An 11,388-nucleotide genomic window follows, 5' to 3' on the forward strand; every position below is an offset into this window, starting at 1 on the left:
GGCCAGTGGTAAGAGCTTCCACAAGGCCAAGTGGTGGATTGTGTACTTGGATCACAACAACCCCAGGCAGTGCTCCAGGCTGGGGCAGAGTGTCTGGGAAGCTGTCTGGCTGAAAAGGACCAAAGGAGCTGGGGATGGTGGTCTACAGTGACTGAACACAAGCCAGCTGTGCTCAGGTGGCCAAGGAGGCCGATGGCATCCTGGTCTGTGGCAGCAATAGAGTGGCCAACAGGACCAGGGCAGGGATCATCCTCCTGTGCTTGGCACTGGTTAGACTGTTGAGTTTTGAGCCACTCACTGTAAGAAAGATATTGAAGAGTTGGAGCATGTCTAGAAAAGGGCAACAGAGATGGAGTCTAGAGTACAAGTCCTGTGAAGGGTAGCTGAGGGAGCTGGGGCTGTTTAGCCTGGAGGAAAGGAGGCACAGGGTAGACATTTTCTCTCTCTGCAACTCCCTCTGAGTTTGTAGTGAGGTGGATTCTGTCTCCTCTCCCATGTAACAAGTGATGGAATGTCAGGGAATGGCCTCAAGATGAGCCAGCAGAGGCTCAGATTGAATATTAGGGAAAAGTTCCTCAGCAAAAGGGTTATCAAGCATTAGAACAGACTGCCCAGGCAAATAGTGGAGTTGCCATGTACTTGCCTTACTTAGGGACGTGGTTTAGCTATGGACTTGGCAGTGTTGAGTTAATGATTTGCCTCAATGATCTTAAAGGTCTTTTCCAGCTTAATTGATTCTATGGTTTTATTGTTGTATTTCAGCTAAATAAAAGCCCTATGAGTTCAGTTTCATTGTAAACTCATAGGTTTCCTTATGTTTTGGTTTTTTAATATCTTTCATAGCGATTTAGATTAGTCACCTGCTATTTCAGATCTTCATTATTTAAACTTGGTAGATACAGTGAATGGCAGTAAAGTCATAATCAGGAAAGAACTCTTTAATTTATTTAACCTACTGGAAAAACTTGAAAGTGCTACATATTTAAAGGCCAGTGCTTAGTTCTATGTTGTACAGAAGAGCTTTTTGACATACGTTTCTTTGATTTCTGAAAAATAAATAGATAAAATAGAAATTTTTAAAAGAAAGTATTTTCTTGGAGGTTTCATTTTCCCTCATTTGAAATTTCCTTTGTGCCCTTAGTGGGTTCTGTGACCTGTCTTTTCATTAGAAATACTGTAATCCTTTAATTACTTCTTTGTGCTGTTGACTGTGCTTTTCCATGCAAGATTTTCTACTGAGCATCAGGCTAGCATTGTCATGTATGGTAATATAATTATATATTCAAAGGCTAATATTTCAATTTAATTTTAAGAATTTGTTTTCATCATTTCAGAATAACATCCTCAACTAATTTAATCAGAAGGATAAAGTAATTATATAATGAAATCTAACTGTTCCCAGATTCTTGTTTGGATTTATGATAGTCGTAATGAATGGATGGTCATCTCCTGCCAAAATACCATGCAATGATATCTCAGATATCAAAGTTTGAAATGTAAAAATGTTTTGTTCATTGCTAAGCACTAGTGCCAGTAATATATCCATGTGTGAGTCAGCACAGGCAGGCATCTGGGACAACCACAAATCCACAGCTAAAATTTATTTCTGTTTCCTCGCTAACAGGGGATCCCTACAGCAGTGCCCAGGAAGAGGTGCACAAACAAGGTTAAAACTTTTAAAATCCACCAGTATATCAAATACTATTTAGCAGTGTGTCTAAAGACCTAAATGAGAATAAATAACTATTTAATGCATACTTAAATTGCCTTAAAATTTGAATGTGTTTTGGTATTAAATTTAGATCTATAGAAGGTGTAACTACAAAATTTAAAATGGTGTGTACATACATTTGGGCACATAGAGGAACTTGGCTTTCTAGATCTGTTATGGTACTACAGGATTTGTCCATGCTTTGATATAGGTCATGAATGATGAGAGAAAAATGCTGATACCTTCCATGATATCAAGGGGAAATGTCAGGCTGTAGTAGAGCCTGAGATTTTTCATGGATTTGGACTCCAGGTTGTCTATAACAGAAAAAACTGTTATTTTGTCATTGGAATAATCCCGGTTTTTAAACCATTAAGTGGGTGATTGTGTTTTATTAATTCTCCCAAGAAAAAAAATTGGGCAGTGGAACCTGAGTTTCACATGGAGACAAAGAATTTTCCACTTCCAAGCTAAGTCCAGAGAGCCCATTCAAATTCAAGCCTATCCAACTCCACTATTGATTCAGAGTAGATAGGCAATAATATTCTGAAGAATAGATACATATATACTGGCCTAGAAAAAATAAATTTCCTTTTTTCTAATCTGCTCAGAAACTTGCAGTTGCTTCTTGTCTTCATACCAAATGTAGTTTTGTCTCCCCTGCCAAACAACCAAATTGTTCTACATGGGGCCTTAAAAAGTATTCAGGGAAAAAAAAATACAAGAAAAAAAAAAAAAGAGAAAACAAAAGTTCAAATTCTTGAGATGAGATGATGAGGATTTCTTCTATGGGAACCCTATCTCTAGTTTATCAAGGGAACTGGACCTCTATCTGTCCTAATTTAAAATCTTTTTTTTTTTTTTAATCTTGTATCTTCTTACCCTGGAAATAAGAGCTATAAACAAAAAAATGGAGGGGCGGCAGGCAGAAGGAGAAAAAAGAAGAAAGAATACAAAATAAAATAAATAGGCATAACTCAAACTTGCTAAGCTTAGAAGAGACCAACAGCAGATACTTTTCTAGCTCAACTTAGCACAAGTTCTGAATTTTAAATTTGGCATACTGAGGTGTTGGGTGTGTCAGAAATGAGAGAGGCAGAAAGACCTTCCTGGAAATGATGCATGTGAGAACTCAGACTCCATCTTATGCTTGTATCTGTCAGTCCCTCTTTTTGCTGCACTATTCAGAAGTGCCTTTATGAACAAAACGAAGCAAAACAAAACAAAATAAACCAAATAAAAACATAACAAAAAAACCCTCACAAACTTAAATAAGCTGCAGATTATTTGCTTGATTTAGGTAATCTTTAAGAATATTGCCAAACTCAGGAAGAAGACTTTACTCAAAAAAAATGCTCCACATTATCTACTGCCTGCCTTCAAATGCAAGCTTCATAAAAGACAAAACAGAAGAAGATTTTGCAAGTATGTTAGCAAATATGAATCCTGTTGCTAAAGTCTGATTGCTTGCTATTCTTGTTTCACACTCACTTCATGAAAAGGTTGAAACCTCTTAAAAGCTGGAACTGATGATCCTATACATAAATGATTAGGAATGCTCTGCTAATAATTTCCAGTAAAACTCATCACTGAGTTTCCTTAGAGGCACGTCAGCCTGCTTTGGATGCTACTTAGACTTGTAAAACCTTTTATTGAGCAGTCCACTTATTCTCAAAAATAAATTGTCCAAGTCAATTCTGTTAATACTGTCACAGATTGGCTTTTTCATTGTGGATTGTATCAGCCTCTTCAGTGATTGCCTGTTGTCTTGGCAAAAAGACACATTTTGACCGTTACTGTCTGCCAGTGACAATTTTTCCCTTAATTTAGGAATTCCTACTTCTCATGAAGGCCAGCTGGAAGCAGCTAACATATTACAGCAACTTCCTCAGCTGTTGGCCTTGGGAATATGTATTCTCTCCAGAATATACATCTTTGGCAGGGAACAGAAAGAAGGAATCTTGGGTAGCGGGTGTGCATGCCAAGTGCAAGAATTGTTATATTTAACACCTAGGTTTCTGTCCTTGAAATTATATCTAAAAGAAGTTCAAAAGTTGGACAAATGTCAAACAGGGTGGTAGGATTTTTTTTTTTTTTAAGGAAAAAAGGATTAAAAAAAATAGTTAACTGTCTTTACACAGGAATTTTTTTGTAATCTTTAACAAGAATGTTTTACATGTCTTGCTGCTTGAATGGTTTTACAGTACCTTTAGGACTGTGTCCAAGATGCACAGATTAACAGCCATATAAAAAAACCCCTCTGGCTGTGTACTGGAACATTTAGTCTAAATCTACAAATACAGTTGTCCTACAGGAATTTTTTGCTAATCAGCTACATGGCCTTAAAGTATAGGTCATCTGAAAGGGAAAAGTAAAATGTAATCAACCTCTACAAAAATAAAGTACTGCATGTGCAAGACTGACATGGGAGATAGAGTGTGTGGGAATAAGAACTATATAAATGTATTCTTCATTCACTAATAATAAAAGCTGTGGGTTTAAATTAACATGAAACCTGTTGAATTAATGAAATTGCTACATATTGGTTGGGAGTGGGCATTTTCTGTAAATCATATATATATATATATATATATATATATATACAACAGTTTTGACAGTTAAATTTATTTATGATTAAATTTACTGATTAATGTGTAAAAATGAAAATATTTTTTATTTCTTTGAAATTGAAAGCTTTGTTAGAATTTTAAACATGTGAAGTCTGGAAATACACAGAACCTATACAGCTCCAACTACATTCCATAAACACTACCTAAAACGTGACAGGTATTTACCTCAGACTGAATATTTGCAGTGAGAGAAATCCAAAGGTGAGGCAGGTTTGGGAGGCAGTTTTGGAAGAGTCTGCTTCAGCTTGAATGTACACGTGCATATACAGTAAAATGAGTTTCAAGATGAGGGTCAGAGATGTTGCTCTGAAGGTGCATCTAGCTGATCTGCAGAACTGAGGTGTCTCCTAATGAAGTTAGAACAGGATAAACAAGAAAAATATGAGTTACTTTTACTCTCCAATATTCAGTGGCTCCTCTCAGTTACAGCAGCAGTTGGCTGATGTGTCTGCAAGACAAACTCACATTTAAGACATGGACATCAGGGATACAGAAACCTCACTGTTTGTCTGTGTAGCTAGCAAGTGCACTGCTAAATGCCCGAAGCTTTCCCTATTTCATGCTATTTTAAATATAAACTAACATAGCTAATAGCTAATATGAGATTTTATGGTAAAAAGATTTTTTTTCTGGCTTCCAGTTGGTAGGCTTCTTAATATAAAACTCAGACACCACTGCTGCTGCTGCTGCTATGTGAACATAGAAGAGCACAGCATGCTTATCGGATACCTAATTGATATTAAAACCCTAGGTGTTTGGGAAAATCTTGCTTTACTTGCATGTTGGGTTTAAAAGTTTTGGCTTGCAAATCACTGAGGTAGCCCTGTTTCTTCCCAATGTTCCACAAGCATCTTACAAGACTGAGTAAGTTCCCATTTTTTTTTAAATAAAAATAAATGCAATGTTAAAATTTAGTACATTTCTGTAAAAATAAAAGAACATAGAGCACAAATGGCTCTATTCCCTGCCTTGCCACATATGAACTGAGACATTTCATTTAATCATCCTTTGATGTCAGTTTCTAAAATTGTGATATTAGTAAGTAGGTCAAGACTAAAATCATTTGTTTGCAAAATCTCTACATCTTGGGATGGAAAACTAAATTGTATTGCTTCATAACACTGGAATATCTCACCAAGGCCAGTGGAGGCTAAGTTATTTAAAGGATATTAATTAACCATACTAAAATCTTGACAGATTCTACATAGAAATTCAGACCTAAACACTGATTAGCTGAGAGATTTGTCTGCTTGTTGCTTGTTGTGTCAGTTGTAGTCACAAAACTTTCAAGCCAGAGCTCATTTAAATGTAGAGAAGATGTGACTGCTGCCGGAGTACTCTTCACAGAGGCACCTGCCTACATGAATTGTTTGGCATTACCAATTAGCAGATAAACCATTGGAGCCCATTTTGTTAGGAAAAGACTAGTGTTTTTCAAATCCCATTCTCCCCTCCAGTATTCCAGGTGGCTCGATTGCACCCACTCACTCTAGAATGACCAAAGGACAGAGAAATGATCTTTGGAGATCATACATATTTATTAATATTAGCTTCATCATATCACCTGCATTTTCCTTTTACTCTCACATTTGTTTTCTCTTTATGTTTTGTTGTTTTAGTTTTGTCGCTTTTTTTCACCTTTTTAAATTTTGCTTCTCCATTGTCTCAATTTTAACTTCATCAAAATATTGAAAAATTAGTATCTCTGAAACTATGATGAGAAGAATTTAAGGAGTGGTCAGAATTTTGTCAAAATTAAAATCTATGTTCCATCTGCTATTGGAGATAAAATGCATGTAGGTATATGTGTGTTTTTACATGTTTACCATGTGCATAATGTTGGCTATTGTAGGAATTCAGATTCTTTTTAGCTGCACAGAGATAAGGCAGAGAATTCAAAAAGTGAGTTCTGTTGAGAAACTTCTCATCTAATTATACAGCAGCATGCTAGATTTGATAGCATACTTTGAAAATAATTCAGTAGTAACTCATTTACCTCCTATAAACCATGTATTTGTTCACAGTGCTAAACTGTGGTTGATATCTCTACATGCCTTGGCTCATGGAGGCTGCATCTGATTAATTCGGCAAGATAGAGTTCTCTATCGGCTTATTGAGAACAGAAGCAAAATCAAGTCCACTTGCTGCCTTTATAAAATACCAGTGTTTGATTTCATGTGGTTACAAGTTCAGTCCCTTGTGAAAACATCCAAGCGTATATCCTAATCTCTTGCACCTCTCATGGAGTTTTATGGATACCAAAGGAATCTCCCTTCTCTTGATGCACATACTGGGGGCACAAGCCCTCTATTTCCCATTCAACACATGTAAATCTTTCTTCCAGGTTAAATGGTTAAAATGTCACTTAAATGCACATAGATAACCAAACCAAAGAGTAAAAGTTTGTTTAGTGTTTCATATAGTCAAGGTTTATTCATCATTTGAAGAAAGCTATATTTCTTCATCTCCATCTTGAGACAGGATGGTGGGGAAACATTTTTTGTTATAGCACCTTCTCCTTGTCTTTCTTATTTCAGTTTTTTTTCCAGCTGCTTCTTGAAGCCTCCCAAGGAAATATATTCTCAGTATTTATGTAATAAAAATTATTTGGAAAAACATTTTTTGGGATTATGTGGCAAAATTTGCAGCCTGAGCTCTTACATTATTCATTACAAGAAACTAATCAATATTGAAGATGTTCTATACGGAAAATTTCTGTAAAACTTGGTGAAATTTCTGGTATTTGAGTCAAAGTCATTAGAGTCTAGGAGAAAATTCCAAGATGTAATTTTTAATAGATTTGGAGTTAAAGCAATAGCATGTGTGTGAAATGGACAGAAAAGTAATTCACGTCCTATGAAATTCTGTTCACAAAAAGTCAGAAAATGCTAAAGCATTTTTTGGTTTGTTTTTTTTTGTTTGTTTTTTTGTTTGGAATAGGTTTTGTAAGCATCTGTGCAGCACTGTCCAAGTTTTCACTCTAATATATTATGGTACTGTGATAGAAGTAAAAATTTACCATTGTTACAGTGCTCAGTTGTTTTAGTTTCTTACCCTATTCTCTGTGGCAACAAGATGTCAAGACTAATTAAAGGCCAGGCATCATGTTTCACACTGTGTGTTTTATTTGTGAGACACGTGAAAACATGAAGATGTGATGCAAAGACAGGAGGCATGAACTGTGCTCAGCAGAAAGAGCACTTTTGCTGTGGTTAACTAATAGCTTTATTAAAAATTATTCTCTCTGCTAGTATCTGTGAATGTCTTTACCATCACTTTAACTTCTAATAAGAGTAAATTTGTATATAGATACAAGAGAGTAAACTTTGCTTTATCCAGGCACATTTCTGTATTTGAGTTTCATCACAGGCTCTGTAAAATGGACTTGGACAGCAGTAGGATGCTGGAGTGAGTCCTCCAATTAATACTATTAATTAATTTGTGCTTTTAAAATTGATTTTCATTTAGCTAATGGAATAGAATTCAGGAATTTTGGAATGCTGACATCTGAAGAAGCAGCCACCCACTTCACATGGACTGGCATTTCATGTTCCTGATTACCAGCAAAAATACCTTTCCAATCAATGTTTCTTCTGTGTGTTCCAGTGCTCTGTCACCTGTGGCAAAGGAATGCAATCTCGAGTCATCCAGTGCATGCACAAGATCACGGGAAGGCATGGCAATGAATGCTTTTCTTCAGAAAAGCCTGCAGCCTACAGACCCTGTCATCTCCATCCCTGCAATGAGAAAATTAATGTTAATACAATAACATCACCCAGGTTGGGTAAGCAGTCAAAGATGACAAATCGCTTTTCAGATATTTCTCTCCATACAGTTATGATGACCCCAGTTTAGAAACAGTAGTCAGGAGGTATTCAGGAGATTTAAATTCTATGCAGAAACTGGTCTTCCTGCCTCAGGTTTTGAGTATATACATCAGAGACTATAACTAAGAATGGTGAAGGGTTTTGTTATCCAAGGAAGGACCTTATTATGAGACTGTTTCTATTTAAAAATGTTGCAAACTGTGTTCTCTTGGTATTTGTGAGATTTGTGCTTTAAATACTAACAGCTCTTTCCACTTGTCTTTAGTTCAAATTAACATCTATGTCTGATGTATTAGGATGTGTGAAGGAAAATTACTTTGAATGAAGAGATTTTCTGTACCTGGCAGAACTCAGGTCTCTTCTGTTCTTAAAGAAATTATGTTATTTTGTAACTACAGAACTGTTAATTCTGGTAGTTTTTCTTTAATAGTGCATTGTTGATGATGATTACCATTAGTTGCCCTAATCATTCATATGCATCTTGAGGATGATGGGACTATTCAAAGGCTTGCTGTAAGACAGCACACTCTTTCCAGCTGATTTTCCAGAGCCCTTGTTAAGATAAACCCTCCTGTCCAATAGATTACTTCCACATGGAAAACAAGACTGGCATTTCAGATTGTGTGCAATACTTCTTTTAAGGCAGTGAAGTATATTTCTCTTTTAGGTTTTTAACCTTTGAACATTCCTGCGCAGTAGTCATCATTGCAATTTGCTGTTGCTTATGGTCCTTGACTTGCTATTTCACTGTTTGAATGTTCCTTCCCTTTGTAATTTATCTTTCTTTGTCCAGCTGGTCTCTCAGAAGCAAGATGCCATCTCCCCAAAATTGATGATTTTCCTCTGGTGAGGTTACATAAGAGGCTTTTTGTCACGGAATAAAGTGAATCAGAAAGAGTCACACAAAAAATACAGTGTCAATTAAAATTCGACAATGTGAAGTGCAAAAAAAAAAGATGGGGCTATGTTGTCCTCATGGCATGGATTATGTAGGACTGATATTATTAATCTACAAGTCAGTGTCATCCAGCATGGAGTCAGAATCCAATCCAGTAGAAACTTTTACATCTCTGAAATACATAATGCAATGCTTCTCTTCAATATATTGATAATTTTGTCCTCCAATTCCATTCATATCATGCAGCAGAGATTTTTTTGATTTGGGAGTAGGGCTGGTGAAAGCTGATGGGGATTGTGCCATCAGCGCTTTTACAAATTTCTCTTCTGTTAGCATAGGAGATTAACTCAAATCTGAGAATTACTTCTTTTGTCAGTGTTTTTGATGGGTTTTGGACAGTATCTTGTTCTTGTGCCCTGTTTTTGACTGGGTTCCCATTTTAATTCCATGTACATACTACATACTAGATATGGAAGTACCTAGTTATACTTGATGTGTACAACTAAATGTGAAAAGCTCCAACTTCAGTAGCACGGTCCTTCCATAAGCTGTGTAAAGAGGCTTTCATAAGTGAAACAAGGCAGAAAGGTGAGCTCCACTTACTCATGAGACGACAGCTGCATGACATTAAAATAATTAAGTTTGATGCAACTTAATCCAATTTGTAAATAAAGCTGGCCTTAAAAATGTTTGATGTTGAATATGTTGACAGCAGGAGGACAAGGGGAATTCCTTCTTTTGTTGAATATCTACATCTCTAAAGCTTTCTCTTTCCCAGATACACTTTTTATGTCCTTGTCTCTTTTGGTACATGATTCTTCACTAGTAAAGGCAGCAGTAATGTATATTTGATTTTGCTGTTGTTGTTTCACAGCTGCTTTGACATTCAAGTGCCTAGGAGACCAGTGGCCTGTGTACTGCAGAGTGATAAGAGAGAAGAACCTCTGTCAAGACATGAGGTGGTATCAGCGATGCTGTGAGACGTGCAGGGACTTTTACGCGCAAAAAATGCAACAGAAGAGCTGACCTCAGTCAGACTGGCTGGCTCTCAGCTCTTTGCAATCTTATTATTTATAAACACACACACACACACACACACACACACACAGGCTTTTCCAGACCAAATATTATCAGATTACATATAATTTAATCAAATTAATTTATTTTTGCCTGCAGACATCATTAATGGTTTTGGTTAAACAGCCAATGTTTTTTATCTTCTGACATTTTCATAATTAATTTTTATATGAACACTTTTGGATACATTTATCAGAATTTTTAAAAAATAGTAACTAGTATTTTAAATGTTTATTTTCAGTAAGGCCATCTGTTGCAAAAAAAAAAGTCATGTTATCTTGAATTTATTTTAATTTAGCTGAATAGTTTTGTTGTATATGGAAATAAAGTTCTTTTTAATTTTATTATATTTTTGGCATTTGGAGTCAGAATGAGCTTGTGTTTTTTGCAACAGATGTCAAAGTGAACAAGCTAACATTATTAAACAGGTTATTACAGAATGTATTGTGAAATTAGTTCATTTGATTTAGAAACATACTGAAGGGGATATTCTACTGTAACTTATATTATAAACAAGAAAATTAAAATAGCTAAGTAGAGATTTTGATCATTCTCATGGACACATACTTGAACACAAGTATTAAATCAATGAAACACTGTAGAGATTTACACTGAATCACTGTTGCACTGTTTGAGGTAGTGTAGAGAAATGCAGTCCTAGAACTTGTACCATCCTATGAATCCACGTCTGTAGTGTTTTAATATGTCACTTAATTTTTTAAAGTTTTGAAACAAAAAACCCATGCCCCTCTATACCTTTGTGTGTCCTTTTTCAGATTTACAAATGGAAGTGTCCTTTCTCCTGCCACTTGTATGGCTTAAACATTCTCAGTTCTCTGTTGATAATTTAGAAAATAGCTTTGTAATACTACTTTAGTTTTATCTTTGACTAATGAAAAAGTCTTTATAAAATTAAATGTTTTACAGTTTTGTGAAACATTATGAAAACAGCTAAGATTTTCCTTATGAGAAAATACTGTACATGATTCACATGATTTTTACGTTTTCAATAAAAAGTAAAGCTCCTTTTGCTCTTTGCTTTTTTCTTTTTTTGTGTGTGTGTCTGGGTCTGGTAGTTTAATCCATCGAGCCCTGCATGGCAGCAGGTACAGCTAGAGTACAAGTGCCTTCTGCCTCTTGACTTAGGCACCACTCTGCAGCTGCAGACAGACATGTCACTCTGTGAGCCTCGATATAGATATGGAAAGTTGAGAATAACAAATTAGCATTTTGTGGAGAGGCAGG

General features: G+C 35.9%; 1 protein-coding gene across 1 annotated transcript in view; it reads left to right on the forward strand.

The window, feature by feature from the left end:
• ADAMTS19 (ADAM metallopeptidase with thrombospondin type 1 motif 19) overlaps positions 1 to 11,175 on the forward strand; it is a 126,302-nt gene extending 115,127 nt beyond the window's left edge. The window contains exons 22-23 of the mRNA XM_031507285.2: positions 7,948 to 8,125; positions 9,941 to 11,175. Coding sequence (XP_031363145.2) covers positions 7,948 to 8,125; positions 9,941 to 10,092 — 330 coding nt within the window. The 3' untranslated portion in view covers positions 10,093 to 11,175. The remainder of the gene's footprint in view (positions 1 to 7,947; positions 8,126 to 9,940) is intronic.
• Positions 11,176 to 11,388: the final 213 nt, after the last annotated feature.

The sequence above is a fragment of the Lonchura striata genome, chromosome Z (genome assembly GCF_046129695.1).
Source record: "Lonchura striata isolate bLonStr1 chromosome Z, bLonStr1.mat, whole genome shotgun sequence".
In the NCBI taxonomy this organism is placed as follows: domain Eukaryota; kingdom Metazoa; phylum Chordata; class Aves; order Passeriformes; family Estrildidae; genus Lonchura; species Lonchura striata.